A 20,888-nucleotide genomic window follows, 5' to 3' on the forward strand; every position below is an offset into this window, starting at 1 on the left:
GGGTAAAATTGAAAACAAATATGTGAACAGTAATTAATAGTTAATTACATTATTACATACAATAAGAAAGAAATTAGTGAAGCAACACAAGAAAAAGAGCAATGCTGTAAACGTCTTTTCTATTTTTAATAATATTCTTATATATAGGCTTTGACTGATTGATTAGCAAATAAATAATATGGCTTAACTCAAGTTAATAAGATCCCCACAAAAATAACAAAAATAGGCCAGAAAAGAAACCCTTCTTACGTAAATCCTCAAAGAGAAATTTGAAAGCTTAGTATAAATCTCCTTTCAATATTCTCCTAAAAACTCTGCAATGTTTTCTTGTTCTTGACTCTCTTTCCCGGGAAGAAGGGCGGCTCTGCAAGGTCTTCATGGGTCACAATGGATGAACATCTCTAAAAGTTAGCTTCAAGTTTGAATCATAAACCAAAAAAATAAAAACTAATTTCGGGAAAAGAATCCTTTGAATAATAGGACTCCTGTTCCAGCAACTGCCAGTGCGGTGAAAACAAGAGGAACTGTGAAGCTTTCGGTATCACAAGTTATGTTTTTCCTTTTAGTTCGGATTTGGCGAGTCTTCTCTCCAGTGTTCTCGCGGAGAAGATTGCTGATACTGTCTAACTGGTGAATTATTTGTCTCTGTCCTCTTGCTATACTTGATATCTGCAGCAAAAAATTGTTAAGTGCAAATTAGAAGGGGTCAATGAATTCATCATCAAGAGTTATGCTTGAGTGTATGTTTATGTTGGTAACCACATAATACGATTGAAACACTTAAAAAAAATGCAAAGCCAATAATCGAACCATCGAAAAGTAATGATATCCCGTGAACAATCTAGCTTCATTAGAAAACAAAACATCAAAGGAAACAAGCACGATATTTGATAAAAATGGTATTAAAAAATGTTGATGCAGCTTCAATGGCTCTTGTGAGACTGAACAGAAGTATCCATACAATGCTGTTCAAGTTATCCGAGTATTTAAACACTGATTATGCTTACAGCTAAGAAGAATATCTGTTTCTTAAAGTTGATTTTAGTGTGTTATCAAGAAAAGCTTAAACATTTTTTTTAACAAAAAAAAAATCTAAGGCAGAAATGACCTACATCTAAGAAATACACACGTAATATTCACAGCTCATCTAACAAAAATAACTGTTAACTGAAGAAGAAAAAAAAAGAAAGAGAAAATGTTAATGAATAGATTTACACCTAAATTATAAGACCCTTTTTTCCACTAGCATTTCTTCACTCTTATCAGTTGCTCCTACCCAATTAAAAATCATAATCTCCATTCAATTTATTATCTAAATTTTTCCTCCTTACTATCTATGCTTTGGCCCCCTTAAACTGAGGGACTCACAAAACTCCAGAAAAGGAAGCAAACTTAAGAAATAAAAAGGTTGGGGCCACATACCTCTTCCAGTATAGGGGAGTCTTTAGCCAACTGAGACGAAGATAACGAATTCGGCATTAAAGATCCATTCATTGAACCATTGCCCACTCTAGACATGAAGTAGGAAGTAGGAGCAGATCCATTGCATGCTTCAGCCTGGAGAGCTATGTTTTGTTGGCTAGAAGAATTTTTCTTCTGACTTAACTTGGAATTCAGCTCTTCAATGTGATTCGTAAACTCATCCATTCTATCGTTCAGTGAAGATATTTGGTCTGAAAGCTGAGACATGGACAAAATGATGAGGAAAAGAGTCTTACTTGCTTGGGATAATGTAAAATAACCTAACAAAGAGAAAGAATCAGCATACTTGATTTGCTAGTGTTGAATTTGGTACTGAATTTCTCTCTCCATATCCTTGACCCTTAGCAGCATATCCAGTAAGCTTAGAAATGTTCTTGTCCCCTTGTGCTGTATATGACTGTGACATGCCACTATTCATGATAAAGAATATTGGCCACCAAAGAAATCAAGATATAAGAAGAAGCTCCCGAAAAAATAAGGACCAAAGTCACAAAATCACAGTTCTTCTAATGACAAACAAAGAAGTTACTATAGGTATGCTTAACATACATGTTGGAATACTGCAAGGGATGTTGGAGATGCACTATTGCCCTTTCCAGGGAAAACTAAACTACTTCATACAAAGAGGGAAATATGTATTTTGAAGCACACACTTTGAAATCATCTAAAGAACTTTTGTATCTAAATTCAACATGAAATCTCCTTATTGTTATAATGTTATGTCTATATGACCCACTCAGGTAATCTACAAGTAAGAACGTGAAATAGGGAAAAAGCAATTTGTCACTATTGGACCCCCAAAAGAACAGATTCTACACATATCCCAAACCTACATTGGTTTCTTAGCCGTCCTTATAACATATTCCAAAAACAAATTTGTCAATATTTTATTACTTTTTAATTATTATTATTATTATTATTATAATTACTATATTAAGGGAAATGTCTTATGCAGAAACATTTAACTACTCAATTTAAGCATAGATACAACACAGCTGAAGACAAAACCAAACCTCTTCAGATGCTTATTTCTCATGGCAACCCTGTCTGCAGAAGCTCTAAAAAGTGCTTCTTTGGGGCTAGAAACCAGATCCTCATCTAGGCTAAGCTTTGTCTTTAAATCCTCTGGCAATGCCTGTAAAATAGTCAAATCAAAAACATTTGCACATAACTCTTATCCCAACAAAGGAGAGTGCATGGGGCATCAGAAAGGCAAAGTGATCATACCATGACCTCATTCACAAGCTTTTCCAATTGAATCTGTTCAATATATGTCCGAGGAGTGTATGTACCCTCCAAACCAAGCTGCTCAGCAACACCTCTAACAATCAACCTATCTTTTCCTTGCACCTTCACATTGCAACAAAAAAGTTTGAAATTGCTTACATGAACTTATGAGAGTCAGCCAAGAAATACAAAAGTAAACAAGTTTTACTATATGAACAACCCAAATAAGTTTTAGCAGAGTATTAAAATAAATATAATTCTCAACCATCGACAACATATTTGAGCAATACCTGAACATATTCCCGATCTAGTTGTTCCAGCCAATCTAGTTTTACACACACTTTATCACTAGAAAATACATGGGTATTTCTCTTGAGAATAGTTGCAATTGTGTAACCCAAGGCCATAAGTCCACCAAGAAGACGAACACTGACCTCAAAAGTTATTCTTGGTGATATCACGAAAGGATTGTCTGTCACCCATTCCTGAAAGGGAAACATACAATGCAGAATTGGTTAAGAACATAAACCCATGAGCAATGGGATACCAGGAATCAATCATGGTAAAGATGATCAATCATGTCAGACAAGCAACCTCTAATATTTTACAAGTATGTGGAGGTGCATATGGTAAAATAAAAAAATGAATCTCCACATTATACTTGTAAAATCCTAAATTTAACACAAACCTAGAATTATGTAGCTAAGTGTTAAACACTGATGTAAATTTTTATAATTGTGCTGCCAATGAACTTATTCAGCTTGTTTTTTTAAAAAAAAGTGAAAGAGGCCACTTTTCTTAGACTCCCCCCACCGTGTTATGTATTGAGAACCTCACTTGTGGCGGAAGAATACCGTGGTAAACATTAGCAAAAAGTTAAAGTCGAAATCAAGGACAAAACAAAAACTCAAAATCGAAAACAAGTATTAAGATCTAATACGTCAACAATTTCCACTCTCTACAAAGATCTAGGAAACTAGGGTTGTTGGTGGCTGTATACAAAGTCAAAGGTTGAATGATTTCTAAGATTCACTTTATAAAGTTTCTTCTGAATAAAATATTGCTCCACAAACTTCCTATTTCCATACATCCTTGAGCATATATGTTAGATGTTACATGCGTGTTTCTATAGTCTGCTCAACCCAACTACTTTATATCTGGTTATATGAGATTTATCCACAATTTATCCACCTAACACTAAAAAAAAATCTTATTTCACATGCTTTCCAACAGTGATACAGAATAAACTATAATCAACACAAACCTCAAACATGAGGCTATACTTTCCATCTTTATTACGCATCCTTAAATATGATTGGCAAGATTCCGGGTCTTCCCCAGGTGGTAAAAGGTATATATCATATGTCTGCTCTGTTGATTCGATATAATCTTCAGAAAGAGTAGTCTTTATTTGATCCACCGTCACCTTCTTTGCTGACTGCAATAAAATTCACACTTGTTTGTCACTATGAAGGGAGGTATAACAGAAAAAAAAAAAAAAAGACTTGAAAGCAGTAACAAAACAAACATGGCAAGATAAAATGAAAGTTGAGGAAATCAACCTTCAATATATAAGTGGGACTCTGAAATCCAGTAAAAGGATTAAACTTATTTGTAATCTTTATATGAGCTGTTTGGAGATCTGGCTCAATGAAGGCCTTGTACATTGGATATACCTGTTGAATGCCAAGACATCAAGGATTTAATATTAATTAATCACCACGTATTAAAAAATAGTGCATTAAATGGAAAAGTCATACTGTCTCAGATATCTGATGAATAATTTCTTGAGGTTCTTGCCCAGCTCGTTGTATATCCCGTATTACTCTTTTGACAAGGTCAAAGTGAACCCCACCTGTGACTGATACTCGAAGATCCAGTAAAGGTCTCAACCTTTCACTCAAAGCATAGATTCCCTCAATGATAACAATACGAGAGCTAGGGACTTCAACTGTCCTGTCATCGGAACATGCTTTAATTAGCAATTCAGAGTATGAAGAGCAAGCAATGGACATAACAAACATAGAAGAATAGTTCTCAAGCAACAAATTACCCACAAATAACTTCAAAAAAACATAGTCATAAATCTATTGATATAAAAAGGATAGGAAATGGGGGAACGGGTGTTTTCTTATCATATACATGACAAGGTGCCTTCACTTGGGTGAGATGGGGAAACATTAATTACAATTTACATGGAGATGAGTAAGAGGATAGTAAACCTGTATCCTATACGGGAGCTAGACTTGAAATCATATACTGGGACCTGGATTTCTTTTCCTTCCTTCAGATCGCTGACATTCTGAAGCAACGTGTCATAGTCTGTCAACCGCGGATCTGTTTAGCAAACCAAAAAAGGAGGCATTATGCTTTTTTTTTAGCCTCATTCCAATCTAATTGCAATGGAAAAATTTGTTCAAGATCATATTTTGGAAATTGGACTCCTTGTCTAACCTTACAATATTTGAAATAGTAAACAATAAACATTGTTATGTAGGGCATAGAGGAGGGATGCAAACCTCATTGAGCTACTCTTGTTGTTAAGATCATTTTTAGAATTTGTCTACCTCACTTTTTTTTCTAGGAAACAAAAACTCACCTCACTTTGATTTATTAAAACTTGCAAATAAAGTGAATCTAGTAAAAGGTAACTTACCATCAAAATTTCCATCAACAATTCGACTGGCATCATTGTAGTTGTCCATTGAAATGACTGCAATGCTGGGCATAAAGTTGAGTATCTTCTCTGTGAATACAGTTTTCCCAGCTCCCGAAGGACCTGCCAGCCCTATTAATATTATGCCCTCATTGTGTTGAGCCAATAATTGACAAGCACGGATGACAATAAAAAAACCCTTTTCAAAGGATAGAGAATCTTTAATGGGAACAATTTCATAACGAGTTGAATCCTTTCTCTTCACCAACTGGATTTGATCTTTTAACAAGCCGGGCTTTCTTTCATTTGAATCACCAGCAGAGATATCTTTACCCATTATAGATAAGTTGAACTCTTCTGAATAGAAATTAGAAAAAAGACAAGCATCAAAATAGGCTAAGGAAATTAGGAAAAGAAAACGTTAACTCAAAAAACATACTCGTATTCTACATAAAATGGATAGAGAGAGTATAAAAACAAAACTCAACCCCAAAAAAAACAAGCCTAAATCTTTTCTGGCTTTACATAAAAGGTCTCTATCAAAAAGTGGATTGGAAGTTTCACTTGTTAGTTTCTATATCACTCATAAAATATGCAACAACAAAATTCAATTCTATAGATAAACATATTACATATAATTATAAGTGTATAATTATAATTCTTTGTGGTGATTTTGGGTAATGATCTTCCAAGAAAACAAGACTTAGGTTTTCTAATTTTCTCTCTTGATGGGGGAAGATGAGAATAGAAATTGGCACTTGTTTCTTGGGGACCACTACCAATTTATAACCTCATAGCTAGGTTATTAATTTTAAGTATTTCTAATTTAGCCCCTCAATAAATTAGAAATATCGCTTAGGGTATCTACACATTTAGCCCATGACACTTTAATACCCAATGACCCATAATTACTAAAATGATCACTTTATTTTGGGCCAAACTTCAAATAGCAATACACTAATATACATATGAGCCCATATTGAGGATTTTAATCCAACAATCTCCCACTTGGGCTACATATGTTTTCTGATAGTGTGTAACCTTATAAGCGCTTAACTTTTGCTATCATAATTATAGGTATTTCAAAACAATCTCGTCTATTAATTATACTAACATAGGATCAAAGCGGCCTTCGCAACATTTATCGTAGCTAAACCCATCAATGGTCACGTATATCAATATAATCAAATGACATAGATCAATCATGGATGCGTAGCATGAAAATTACATGCAAATGTGATCTTAGCATGTCTATTTCCAACTGGTCCTCCTTAATTGAGATCAATTCTTTATTAATTCTTTCTAACCTTATACTTAAACCTCAATAGAAAGAATACATTCAGAGTACTCAAAACTTAAATCCATACTTTATTTGCAGAATCAAACCATAAATATGTATCAGCTTGATAGAACATCTCAAATACAAACTCCCACTAAACCAGCACAATCTTAAATAATACCACATCCATATATGAGCAATACGCTCCTGAAAAGCCTTAAGTGGTATATTCTTAATGATCCAGATCACACAAAATATGGAGTTTGTCCTTATTATGTTCTATAGACACCTTATTACTCTGAACTTTATTTTAATAACAATTAGCTCAAAGTCAATGTGCCTTTGACCTCATAGAGTTCATGTTATTAAAATGCAACCTGATTGATTTATTGTCACAAAATATATCTTTAATAGCTTTCAATACCATTCTTAATTTTTTTTTTTTTTTTGCAGCCATATGTGACAAAAATCTCACAACTAAAAGTTTTATAAGATCAGAATTAGAAATCTTAATGATCTCCAACATTTTCTGTTTTCTAATTTCTGATAAGTGAACATATAGTATTTTGTTCTCCTTAAATTCCTTATAGTTTATTTGGCTGCATACCGAAAGTTCCTTATATGGTTACTTAAATATCTATCCAACATTCTTAATATGTATAAGTACAAATACATACATGCTTGAGCATATATTAGATTCTAATGTAAATTAAGAATCTTCTATATTTCTTGAATTCTAAGGTTGCTTTTAGGGCAATAATTTAGACAACTTATTTTCTTTAGCTACAAGCTTATCACTTGGTATAGTATCTTTCATGCCAAATTTTTTTGAATATTTTATTGATATATCTCTTTTGTTATAATTCAAGAATATTTCAAGAACATTCTCAACATATATTGAATTCCTAATAAAAGAAGAGTATATCATTAATGGCAAGCAATTGTTCACCAATATAATACCAGGATCATATTCTTACTCCCACTGAACCTGTGATATATACACAATCATCAAAAGCTTTTATCTCAAAAACCAAATGAGAATACTTAATGAAAATTGTGTAATTATTCACGAGAAGCTTACTTGAGTATACACATGGATTTTCCTAATTTGCAAACCATATTCTTTGGATCTTTGGACACAAAGTTTTCTCGTTGCACACATAACTTTTGTCATCAATATCATTATTGATAAATGACACATTAGTAATCCATTTGATATAACTCAAGACCATAATGAGCAGTCAGTGTCATGCTTGTCTTGAAATAGTCTTTCAATTAAACCAAAGAAAGTCTATTCAAAAGAATAAATATATGCTTTATAAGTAATTCCTTACATGCAAGACATAATGTGCATCTCTCCACATTGCAATTTGTATCCCTCTTGATTATAAATATTTATTTATAACCAATTAGTTTTACACCTTATAGCAATAGGAAAAATACCAAAAAATTTATTGTCTCACATCAATTTGTACTCTTTATTTATGATATCAGTCCAGTTTCGAGAGTCGGAACCTTCATGGCATGATAAAAGTTGATTGGATCATCGTCTATCATTCCATTATTTCCTTATGTCCTTTCTCTCCTGGATTTCTTTAATGACACTGACCTTTGAGGTTGTTGAGTTTGATTATCTGAAACATTTACCATATCTTGAATGAGAAGTTGTTTGATATTGTCTTATCAAGGTTCTGGATTCACTTATTGATCAATGAAAGTCATGAAAAACTAAACATTGTCAAAAGTGATAGTTGGAATTGAGTTTAACGTCAATTCCTTCTCAAGAACAATATCTATAATAATCTTATTTCTCCCCCAAACTCAACATCCTTAAAATTATTAAAGTTTCTCGTCTCAAAATTGAACCATAATGTGGGATCACAAAAATTGTAGCTTTTTTTAATTACTAGAGTATACAGTAAAGTATAGTTCCTTACTATTTTGGAGTCCGTATTGCTTTTATGAGGCTTATAAGACCTCATCTTAATCGAACATCCACAAATAGAATATATCTATATGTTAGACTATGAGTCTAACCACAACCTTAGTTTATAAAGAGTTTTAACTTATACTTTACTTGATACACAGTTCAGAATTTATGTTGCATTCTTAAGTATTTCTTCCCAAAACAAGTTTCATGACGAAGAATGAATTATCACACTTCTAGTCATGTCCTTAGATAAATGTTAATTACATCTCTCAAATACCCTTCATGTTAGGTTTGCCTAACATTTTGTATTGGAAGATGAAATTACATTTCTTTAGTATTTGTGCAAAATAATCTTAGACGTTATTCACTTGATTCGTCATACCTCCCATGGTAGTGTTAACCATCATAGTTAGTTTCAACGATTTTAATTTTCTTACCTAGTTGATTTGTCAACTATGGTTTAAAAAATTTAAAAGAAACGTCTAAAAATTAATGCCTTATGAACAAAACAAGTTTCATTAGTCTGAAGACAAGATACTATTATTGATCATTCCATAAAACCATGAGGAAAGATCTACCAAAATATAGCATAAATTCTTAGATAATGAAACTTTTATTTTGTCGCTTGATTTCTTTATGTTTGTTTGTTACCCCTTTATAAAATCTAAAATTTATTAAATCAAGGGATCAAGAATTCTATTAAAAATAAGTCCTTCTATTCTCCTTTTGGGAGATATAATCTTAATACTTATACCAAAGTATAATAGAATTCTCATGATTCAATTTATATTTTGTACCATAAGAGAAATTATAAGGTTTCTTTATATGAGGCAAATTTCAATAAATTCATAAATTAAAGAGCTAGTAGAACCAATATTGGAAAAGACTTTTAAATTCTAAATGAACAAGAATGTCCTAACTTATTCAAAATAGAATTCAAAACCAAAACTCATCTAGGTGATGATACTGTATAAGTCTTTTCCAAATCCAAAAAATAACTAGTCTTTAACCATAGTTTGAATATCCTTATAGCCTCATATGTAGATGTTTCACTTTTGCCCCTAAAGATGAATCTTTCATCATCACTTGGCTTTTAGTTTCATAGATAACCTTCCATAGTATACTTACATAAGAAATTTCATAAAAAATTACTTATTAAGTATAGTTAGGTACAATAAATTAAATCATTTACAAAACAAACCATAGTGAGAAACTTATTTTCATTAGATATGTCTAATGACATACTTGGAACACTTTAACCTTATTTTAATTCCTTTTGTAAAAGTCATAGATAATTCCATATCTAAAATCTTTTGCACTTTCTTTAACAGTGTTCCATATGCAACATACTGAATTTTATCTTTGTCCTTATCCTTTCTTTAAACAAGGTAGCTAAAGAAGCATATTTGCATCTTTCCTTTACTTAAAAATTTATCTCATTGGCATGAGAATTAACTTTATGTTGGTAGATATAACTAAAACATGAGAAAAAAAATAGAACAAAATAACCAAGGGTTCACAAAAGAATCAACATAACAAAATAAGTTCAAATAATGGCAAATCCCATCTCAAGATACCAAACACACCATTAATATCAAGTCTTTGGACAATAATATTAACTGTAAGTGGTACTCTTGTTGTAGCAATATAATAACACATCAATCCCAAATAAAAAATAATAAATACAATAAATATATACTAAATAACATTTTACCAAATCCTTAATTTCCATACATATATATATATATAGTTAAATAATGAATACAATAAATACATACCAAATAATATCTTACCAAATCCTTAATTCCCATATATGTATATCCAAAAGCTTAATACTACAAAATTGATATTAGGATAGAAGATATAACATGTATTTTGAATTTATTGGTAACTGTAGTAATAATTTGGAATGAGTATTGTTGTAATCTCGAGGGTGTGCTACTGTAATTCATAACTTATCTTAAACCATTGATTCAATGGCAATCAAACATCAAGTTATATTTATACGGTAGTCATAAAAAATCAATACATCAATACATCAGAGGAGAACGATATATTATGAAACCAAAACAAATAAATAAAATTTAAACCCAAAAAATAGCATTACTTAATCATCATGATATAAACATATATAAATTTATATCTCAAGCCAAAAAGTGGAAAGACCATAACCCTAATTTTTAAATTTCCCAAATTTCTTTAACATAAACCTTAAATTCTCAAAGAATCAATCAAAAGTGGCTCTGATACCACTTGTTAGTTTCTATATCACTCATAAAATATGCAACAACAAAATTCAATTCTATAGATAAACATATTACATATAATTATAAGTGTATAACTATAGATCTAAAAAATACCTTTGTTGATTCAAAGAGAAGAATTCAAATGGCGGAAGCGTACCTTAATTCATAGATAGTGATGATCTTAATCCATCTTGTAGAGATAATCTTTGTGGTGATTTTGGGTAATGATCTTCCAAGAAAACAAGACTTAGGTTTTCTAATTTTCTCTCTTGATGGGGGAAGATGAGAATAGAAATTGGCACTTGTTTCTTGGGGACCACTACCAATTTATAACCTCATAGCTAGGTTATTAATTTTAAGTATTTCTAATTTAGCCCCTCAATAAATTAGAAATATCGCTTAGGGTATCTACACATTTAGCCCATGACACTTTAATACCCAATGACCCATAATTACTAAAATGATCACTTTATTTTGGGCCAAACTTCAAATAGCAATACACTAATATACATATGAGCCCATATTGAGGATTTTAATCCAACATCACTCACATATGGAAACTAAAAGAATTGAGTTGAATGGTTATGATAGATGCCTTTCATTGTAAAGGGAAAATAGTGTGGTTATCCCAATACTAAGAAAAGATAATTGTCAATCTCAAATTATATGATTGCTGCAATTGAACATATTAGAATCATTCAAACTGTCCTAAGCTTACAAGGACTTCCCTAAAATGCTTGGAACTTTTTTAAAAATGGCAATGGACTTTACCTAATACATGACATCTTCCTATTACACAGCCATGGTATAACACTCTTAATAAAAAATGGCAAACAGCATAACAGGCAGGCAGAGACAATATTCTATTATTATATCTAAATGGATATCAAATACGGTAAGTCTCGTCCTTTTCTGTGTTCAGGTTGGATGGAATTAGAATAAAAAGTGAAAATACAAATAAAATTAGTGAGGAGAAAGCTAAACAACTTTTACTAATTTGCTTTGTCGTCTAAAAGTTCACCAAGCCACTTCTCATTAAGTTTAGTTTCATTAATTGGTCATACCTTGGTGTTTATAAACGCAACAATTATTTCAAATTCACACGTTATTGTCTGCAATTTGTCCTATACGATCCTTGACTATAATTTTTTGTCAAGAAGTTGCCATAGGATATCCATTATCCAAACTCAATCACACACATTGTATATCCATTAAACTTTGGCATCACATTTTTTATCTTAGAACCACAAAAAAAAAAAAACTCAATGCATACGGATAGAAAGCGTGAGTTTTGATCAAAACAAGAATCACATACACTCGCAACCCCAACCTTTAACAAAAAAGTTTCAATACAAAAAAACAAAAATTCCCACCATATCAAAAACTTAAATATAGGATCAACCATAAAACAAAAACGCCCAGAAAACAAATTAACATAAAGACAGACTACAACCAACAACAAACCCACTTTAAACGCCTTTGTTTGGATCTAACTCTAGTGCTCAGAATTTAAAACGATAAACTGGCTAACGAAGCATGAATTAGAAAGAAGAAACAAAACAATGGCCCAGAATTTAAAACAAGAAAGCAAACAAAACCCAGAAGACAAATTCGATAAGAAAAGCAAACCAATGTATATGAGTATGCGGTGATCAGGTTGAGGGGTGATCAGGTTGAGGGGAAGACAAAGACCGAGTCTCAGTTGTGTTTTTAATTTTAATTTTCTCTTATAAAGGGCAATGACACACTCAGTGAGTTAGGCAATAATATAACTCAGCAACTGGCCATCACATTCTCTTTAGGTCGGTTCTCTCTTCTTTTATAGTCCAAAAAATGCGTTTTCTTTTTTTTTTCCTAAATGATTTTGGGAAGTGGGAACTAAAAAATCTGCATATACGAGACGAGAGAGAGAAAGCAAACAACTATTTTTTTTTCTTTTTTTTTGTACGGTTGATTCCCATTTATTTTATTTTTCTATCATTTATCATTTATTTTATAATAATTTTTTTAATTATTTAAATAATTATAATGAGGTGGACTAATAAAAAATTATGGCGTGTATAATGTGTACACAGTGGCAATCTACCTAGGCATTTAATAGATTAAAGCAACGTAATAGTAGACAGCACATCAGAAACATAGTTTGGACGGGTTTACCCAAAAATTTTAGTACATGGAGTTGATCGTGCCAATTTCCAAACCTTAAAATTCAGACAGTTTAGCCGCAAACTAACTTTTATTTTTTAATAGAGATATTTGCAACAAAAAAATTCTATGAAGTTTACTTTGCTGCACTTAAATACTTATGTACATTTTTTTGGCGGCAAAAATTTTTGTATAGTTTATCTTGTTGTACTTAAATTCCTTTGTAAATTTTTTAGCAGTAAAAATTCTTATATAGTTCATATTTGACAGCAAAAATCTCAATCATTATACTTTTGATGCAACATTAATCCTTGAGTTGGTAGCAATAAAGGGACTAATATTATACCAAAATGAGTACATAGGGAGTTTTACCGCTAAAAATTTAAGTGCAACAAAGTGACCACATATGGATTTTTGTCGCAAATTTCTCTTGATAAAATAAAGACAATAAGTACCTTGAAGCAATTGTAAATTAAGTGTATAAAGGTCATTTAAGTAGGACGTGAATAACGAATATACATAAGAAAGAGTTATTTGTGATGTAAATACCTAAGTTTATTTCTTGGTTGTTATTTACTGAGATTTTCAAAAACTAAATTAAGTAAGAGCTAAAAAATTAAATGAATGTATAAGTAAAATGAGACAGATATTTTTACGTTGGTTAGGCGTTAATGATCCCTAGTCCATGAGTATATGTATTGGCCTTAAGAGGCTTTGAATGTATTACAGATGAATCATTACAGCTTGAAGAACCCTGGTTCTTGTTATAGTATTTCCCCTTAGGTTTTTCTTAGTGAAGAGGAAAGCTTAGAGAAGATCCCTTTTACTCCTTTCATAAAGGGATAATGGGATTTATATAGGCCTAGACCAGGGTCTGGGCATACCCACAACCCACTAGGGTCTCTTATGCAAAATAAGCCCACTATTGGGGTAAATGCATTAAATACACGACTGTGAGGCCAACGGTAGTATTCTGGCTTGTGGGACAGACCTGCCCGTACGAAAGAGTAGTCGTGCAATCTAGACAAGTGTCACACGTGGGTAAAACTACTGTAGACAAGAATGTCAGAGGCGTCATTGGACAAAAGGAATATATTTCCACTTCCAGTACGCGCACTATCATGTCCTGACATAGGGGACAAGATTTGATTTGGTAGGCCCAGGCGTTAGAGAGCAGCCACGTCATCATATAAGGGCTTCCAGATGCACCTTTGGGGCTTCCCGTCCAGATATGCTTCATTAATCGTCTAGAGGACACCATTCACTCCATTTCTTGGAAGGCTAGATGGGCTCTCGAGAATAGGAGGATCCTATTTCTGGAGGCGAGGCTCTTAGAGATGTGATGGGCTAGGGCCCATCTTCGGATTGGAATGGGCCTTTGTATGCTGGAAGGCCTATGCTAGATATTATGCGGACCAAACACTCCTCTAAAATGCCACATGTCACTCGTGCAGAAACATAGTTAACATTTACCACCAAGCTTTCAAAACTTGGGAGTGGTGGAAGCTTGAAGTCTCACCTCCGAATAACTTTGAGCACTTCGGACACGTGGATTGTTTTGAAGAAGCAATTTGTTCATCTTCTAGATAACAAAATGTGAAAGGTTGGGGATTTTTAAGGGTTATTTCTTGCACTGCATACGTGTCATCGTTTTACTAATTCGTGAATTTCACACGTTCCTAAGAAGCATGAGAGGCCTGAGATGTCAAAATGACAACTATTTGATGTCAGCATGTGCCTCGAGGAGAATATTAATGATGAGGAATACCTCGAGTATTGTAAGGTACATTTAATGTTGCTCTTCTAGTTGCCCATTCGTTGGATTAATATTGTGTTTCTCTAGGTGAGATATGAGCCTGTAATTTAAGAGCACACGGATTGCCAAACCCTCATGTAAATACAGGTGAGGGAAAAATTCTCACCACTTTTACCCTTTTGGCAATTTGAATTCAATTTCAAGAGAAAAATCCAGAGAAGAACCAGAGAACCTCATTCTGCAACTTTAGTGAATGTTCGATCTCTTCTACATTGCAATCCATCATCTTCTACGAATTAGAGCAGAGGAGTACCCTGATGCACCCCCATTGAGTCTAATAGTAACCCACCCCTAGTCACTAGAACCTCTAAACATTCAAGCAAACATCAAGAGAATCCTTGACTGGCATTCGCTTGTTGCGTCGGTCACTGCCACCCTTATCTACCCTCACTTCCTCCAACAAGTAAGTTCCCTCTATTCTTTTAACACCATAACTTTATGTTTCTGTAGAGATTTGTGTTAGAACTTTAATCTAGAATAACTATTTTCATGGGAATATGGGGTTTGATCATATCAGGTTTGGGTAGTCTAGAGATGACAGGGTCATTTTAGCATGAATGTAGGTAGGATTCTAGGTGTCTTATCTCTTAATCTATTTTTCTGAACTGGGTTGATGTGGATCATACCTAAGTGAAACTAGGTTCCCATCCTCTTGTCTAGAGTCATTAGGGCTCCAGATGATACGCTTAGGTTTATGATGTTTACTCTTTGTGTTCCCGACTGGTCGTGTAGAAGTGTGGCTTCCATAAGGACTAAAATGTGAGGACCTCTCCAAGCAGTTTGTAGGGGAGGCCTTCCCAATGCCTGTGCTATTCTCCTTGAGTTTAGGGTATTAACTTCTTGGGTTTACCTTTCTTTCAGCTACAATTAGTATGTCCAAGGACAACTTCGATCTTAAAGCAGTGGATTTTGTCGAGAAGAAACTACAATTGGGCTGCAAGAGGTGGTTCTGAAAGAGGAGGAGGGAACTCTGGAACCTCCATTGAATAGGAAAGGAAAGAAGAAGGTTGTTCCCATAATCTACAACTCGTCCATTTGGGAGATGGACCAAATTGACAACAAATTCTGGAGCTTAGGAATGCTCCAGAAATACGATGAGTTTTGGGGCGTCAACAACATTCTGGGACTATACTGGCATCGGCTTTCCCTTGTGAGAGAGTCTACTGTTAAGTGTGCCAATATCTTCAGAGCATAGAGCTAGGCACACATAATGTGTGGGGCCACTTACCTCTGTAAAGTTATTTTGCCAACTTCCGTGCGCATATAAGGATCATGCCCTTCTAGCTCATCATGTAGTGGTATAAGCTTCTGGCTAGATGGTGTTGGGTTTTATGCCCTAAATAAAACTCATTTCAATATAATCAGATTTACTTATTAATATAGATCAGAAATAACATTTAATGTTGCATGGTTCACATGATTTATTTCATGATTATATGTACATAATGTATAAATTCATCTGAAACCCTTTTCACATACTTGATCCTGTTTATTGTGCCGTCAACACATTGGAAAGTAAACATGACTATGTGAATAAAGTTTCCTAGATTTATCAGACATAGGGTTTTACTGATATGATAATCTACAACAGAGTTTACTTGCATTTGGAGAAGTGCTATGTTCTTTCCAGAGCATTGGTTAAAGTAAAGCTCAGGTTGGATGCATGGAGTATGCATCGGAAGGGACCGATATTGAACTTTGACTTAGATTTATTAAACTTACCGTAATATCTATTCAAGTCAATATCGCCTAGTTGATCCTAGATCAAATGTTCTTAATCCTGTTATGATTAGGCTCAATCTTGAAAGGCTATTCGTGTTCTTTGATTTGTTAGTTAAGCCCACTTTTAGGTCAGGGTGATACGTACATTTTGGGAACACGGTAGTGCAATTGAGTGGGAGCGCTAGCATAAACATGGAATCTATAGCTTCTATCTAGCGAATAGTAAGCAAAGGATGATCTCCTTCGAGCTTGACCAAACGAACATAAATGGTGGAGTACTCATTTCACATAAGCTGAAATATCATTTATACGGGGTCAAGTGTTTAAAGGATAAAATACATTGTAGGGTGTAACGGTAATCTAATCCCTTTACAGTGTAGATCATTCATATAGAGGATCATTGATCAAATTAGGATTATAACAATGGGTAACTAATGATGTGTCTATATGGTGGAACATATAGAGCATTCTATATACTGAGAGTGCAATTCTAAGTTCTATGCGTGGATTCAACGAAGGATTAATAAGTTAGTGAATTTTAGTGCTAAATTCTTGATCTACTTATTGGAAGCTCGTTAATATAGACCCATGGTCCCCGCACTAGTTGAGATAATATTGCTTGTAAGACTCATGTGATTGGTTTTGATTAATCAATTATAATTCTCAATTTAGACTATGTCTATTTGTGAATTTTCACTAAGTAAGGGCGAAATTGTAAAGAAAGAGTTTTAGGGACATATTTGTTAATTATGATACTTTGTATGGTTCAATTAATAAATATGATAAATGATAATATTATTTAATAATTATTTATAGTTATTAAATAGTTAGAATTGGCATTTAAATGGTTGAATTAGAAAATTGGCGTTTTTGAGAAAATCAGATGCAGAAAAGATAAAACTGTAAAATTGCAAAAAGTGAGGCCCAAATCGACTATGTAGGGCCGGCCACTTTTGTAGGGTTTTTCCCTCTGATATTTTCATTATTTTAATGCCAAATAATTCAAACCTAACCCTAGTGGAATGCTATAAATAGATAGTGAAGGCTTCAGGAAAATTACACACTTTTCTTCTGACACTTTCTGAATCAGAAAAACCTGAGCCTTCTCTCTCCCTATCTTTGGCCGAACCCACTCTCTCTCTCTTCCTCTTGAATTTAGAAATCCTTAGTGTATGAGTAGTGCCCACACACAGCAAGTGATACCGCAATCATAGTGAGGAAGATCGTGAAGAAAGACTTTCAGCAAGAAGGAGTTTCAGCATCAAAGATTCAGAGAAAGAGATCCAGGTTCAGATATTGATAATGCTCTGCTACAGAAAGGAATCAAGGGCTAGATATCTGAACGGAAGGAGTCATTTAATTCCTCTGCACCCAATGTAAGGTTTACTAAACTTTATATGTGTTTATTTCATCGTTTTAGAAAGTTCATATATTTAGTGTGTTAATAAACATACTTGTGAGTAGATCTAAGATCCTGGTAAAATAATTTCCAAAAACTGGTATCAGAGCCATGGTAATTGATTTACTTGCAAGAAATTTGGACTTTAAAACGATTGTTTGTTTGTTTTTGGATGGTATCATGTTGTATTGAGTGTTATTTGATGATTGATTGGTGTTTGTGAATTTTCGTTAAAAATAATTGAATATCTGTTTCTGGAATTATTTTTATTAGATAGTATGGAAAAAATTAAGCAAGTTACTTTTTTACAGAACTCAATTTCGATTTAATTTGAATTAGTTATGATTTTTTGAAGATTCGGAAAAAACGGAGTTGTGCTGAAATTTTCCTGCGATCGCGAAAATTGTCCGTACATCTCACAATTTTTTCGTTTTTCTTCGATTTTTCATGCTTTTTCATGGAATTAACTTCCGATTTTTTGTGTAGTTCTATATTTACACTATTACTATTCCTATAGCAGCGTTGCATCTGGTTCCGGTGTTGGAGGAGCATCAACTGAACCACCGAACGTTGACATTGCCTCCGAACCAGTAGCACGACCGTCGAGTGCTGCCAATGTCTACTCTGCACCAGATCCCATAGTACAACCGTCAGGTGATGCCAATATCTACTCTGCACCAGATCCCATAGCACAACCGTCGGGTACTGCTAATGTCTACTCTCCATCACCCCCGCGTTTTCGAGAGGAAATTGCTCCAGCAGCAGCACCGCCACCTACTGGTGGTAGTTCGGAAGAGGTAATCTTAATGTTAGTTTACGAATTATTCAAATGCAAAATTATAAATATGGTCAACTTACAAATTGAGTTGTTGCTTGTTTGTTTTGGATTTATAGACCTTACCATGTTGGATGCACTGTCTGTTGGAGCCTAGTGGGATGGTACTGAAGGTTGCTTCAGGCCACATTGTGAAGGAGAAATATTTGAAAGATGGAAAGTTTTCCATTAACATGGAAGAATACCTACACAAAGATTATCGTCGGGTATATATCGAAGAAGCCAATATGGAGAATGCACTGCTCCCGTGTCCCTTAGTCGACGATTCATTGATGACAGTAGGTCAAGCTGTAAATGGTCATGTGGCATGGCCAAAAGACTATCTTACAGCTGTTGGGAAATATTTGGTATGTTTCAATTTGTTTACTTAACTTATTGTGTTTATTAGTTAATGGCATTGCTAACTTATTGTTTTTTTTCATATATATAGACACAACCACCCACCAAGAAACTTCAGAAGCAACCCGTGAAGAAAAGCTCTGAAGATTTACTCGGTCCTCCAACACAGCCTCTAAAACACCCTGGGAGGCCGAGTAAGGCAAAAGTTAATGCAAAGTATGCCCAACCACGCCAAACTTCTTCCATTATTGCATTTTGGAACTTCGTCAAAAGGTGGCCCAAGTCATCCATGCTCCAATTCCAAGTCCAGAATGAGCTATTTGGGGTCGCAGATGACTCTATTTGGCTTGCTAAGAGTGACATTCAAGAATTGTGCACCATGCAATACTTGGGAGCCCAACAAATAGGAGTTTGGTGCAAGTATGATTTATAACTCTTAATAATAAACTCGCTAATGTTCATTTGACAGCAACGGTTATTAATTATGACATTTTATCGGGTTCCTTAAAGAAAAGGCTTCTTGGACATGGGTGGGTTGAATCGAGTCTATGAATTTTTGAATCCGGGTGCGATTGCCACCGATGCAGGGGATGAGAGTAATCGTTGCCAAGCACTAGTCGCTCGAATGACTAGGATGACTAATTCAGAGAAATGGCTTATTGCCCCATATAATAATAGGTATATGTAGATGTAAACTAAATAATTTCGGTATTTTTAACTCTTCATAAAATTTATTATTATGTATATGTTAACGATTTTACGGTTATTTGTCCGAAGCGGGAAGATGTTTCACTTTGGATGCTTGTAGTCATCCAGGCCAAGTACGCGGACGGTGGCGTACTTGGATTCGAGCAACGACGACATCCCGGATGATTTGAACTTTATTATATCCACGTAAGTTCTATATCAAACATCCCAATATGTTAGCGTGTTCTTTATTTATAAATTTATATATGCTAATTAAATTTACTTTTTGTGTAGATCGTTCACAATGTATAACCGAATGGTACGACGACCTGATCGACCTACCCAGTGGATGACTCCTATTTGTCCTCAACAACCCGATGACAAACAGTGTGGATACTACGTCATGAAATTCATTGAAAGTTCATGGTCGTAGAAGATCCAATACAATTGTTGACCCGACAAGATAGGTTCTCCACTCCGTACACTAATGATGAGATAAATATTATGCGTGATCGGTGGATTCATTATGTGAAAGCGGAAGCGGAGCGACAACAGTTACCGTGTTAGATAGTGTGTATACATATACATATTTAGATGATATTAATTAGCGTTAGTTCAATTATTGTGACTATACAAAATTTTAAATATATTTAGACGTTAGTTTAATTGTTGTCACTATGCAGATTTTTACAAAATTTAAAAATTAATGCAGGGAAAAAAATTGCAGAAAATTTGTTTTTTTTTCCTATTTTTCAAATGTACCGACCGAAAAAAACCGTCGCTAAAAAAATTCAAAAACGAAACCAGCATATAAGGCACGTTTTAAAACCGTCGCCTATAACTGGGTATAGGCGACGGTTTTAAACCGTGCCTAATACTATAGGCGACGGTTTTAAACCGTCGCCTATAGTATTAGGCACGGTTTAAAAGCGTCGCCTATACCCAGTTATAGGCGACGGTTTTAAACCGTCGGAAATCCCAGATTAGCGACGGTTTTGAACCGTCGCCTATTTTGCCCAATTTACGACGGCCGAATAGGCGACGGTTATAGAAACCGACGACAATACTTTAAACGACTGTTTAAAAGCGTCGCGAAAACCCATTTTTGTAGTAGTGCTAATTCAA

At 34.0% G+C, this 20,888-nt stretch overlaps 2 protein-coding genes across 4 annotated transcripts; one reads left to right on the forward strand and one right to left on the reverse strand.

The window, feature by feature from the left end:
- Positions 1 to 12,749, reverse strand: LOC115699510 (inorganic pyrophosphatase TTM2). 3 transcript variants are annotated; one of them, XM_061102679.1, is made up of 12 exons: positions 12,450 to 12,749; positions 5,366 to 5,719; positions 4,932 to 5,046; positions 4,470 to 4,665; positions 4,272 to 4,385; positions 3,974 to 4,147; positions 3,000 to 3,194; positions 2,710 to 2,832; positions 2,496 to 2,617; positions 1,769 to 1,892; positions 1,423 to 1,680; positions 1 to 669 (listed from the first exon to the last, which is right to left on the reverse strand). In XM_061102679.1, the coding sequence occupies exons 2-12, from the start codon at positions 5,700 to 5,702 to the stop codon at positions 448 to 450; spliced, it is 1,980 nt and encodes a 659-aa protein (XP_060958662.1). In that variant the 5' UTR covers positions 5,703 to 5,719; positions 12,450 to 12,749; the 3' UTR covers positions 1 to 447. The 3 variants fall into 3 exon arrangements, with proteins under 3 accessions (XP_060958662.1, XP_030482822.2, XP_030482823.2); XM_030626962.2 differs by having other exon boundaries at positions 5,366 to 5,722; positions 12,450 to 12,682; XM_030626963.2 differs by lacking the exon at positions 12,450 to 12,749 and having other exon boundaries at positions 5,366 to 6,421.
- A 2,529-nt stretch (positions 12,750 to 15,278) lies between these two features.
- Positions 15,279 to 19,537, forward strand: LOC133030523 (uncharacterized). Its single transcript, XM_061103297.1, has 5 exons — positions 15,279 to 15,298; positions 15,685 to 15,951; positions 18,420 to 18,699; positions 18,797 to 19,084; positions 19,168 to 19,537. Exons 1-5 carry the CDS (start codon positions 15,279 to 15,281, stop codon positions 19,507 to 19,509), a joined length of 1,197 nt encoding a protein of 398 aa, XP_060959280.1. The 3' UTR covers positions 19,510 to 19,537.
- The last annotated feature ends 1,351 nt before the right edge of the window (positions 19,538 to 20,888 follow it).

The sequence above is a fragment of the Cannabis sativa genome, chromosome 8, assembly GCF_029168945.1.
Source record: "Cannabis sativa cultivar Pink pepper isolate KNU-18-1 chromosome 8, ASM2916894v1, whole genome shotgun sequence".
NCBI lineage: Eukaryota > Viridiplantae > Streptophyta > Magnoliopsida > Rosales > Cannabaceae > Cannabis > Cannabis sativa.

Coding starts and splice junctions, on each gene's coding strand:
- LOC115699510 (XM_061102679.1), bottom strand. CDS start 5,702: ATGGGTAAAGATATCTCTGCTGGTGATTCAAATGAAAGAAAGCCCGGC. Junction 4,386..4,469: donor TTCATCAGATATCTGAGACA/GTATGACTTTTC, acceptor GGCATTCAACAG/GTATATCCAATGTACAAGGC. Junction 2,833..2,999: donor TAGATCGGGAATATGTTCAG/GTATTGCTCAAA, acceptor TGCAATGTGAAG/GTGCAAGGAAAAGATAGGTT.
- LOC133030523 (XM_061103297.1), top strand. CDS start 15,279: ATGGGGTTTGATCATATCAG. Junction 15,952..18,419: donor GTGAGAGAGTCTACTGTTAA/GTGTGCCAATAT, acceptor CTATTCCTATAG/CAGCGTTGCATCTGGTTCCG. Junction 19,085..19,167: donor CAGCTGTTGGGAAATATTTG/GTATGTTTCAAT, acceptor TCATATATATAG/ACACAACCACCCACCAAGAA.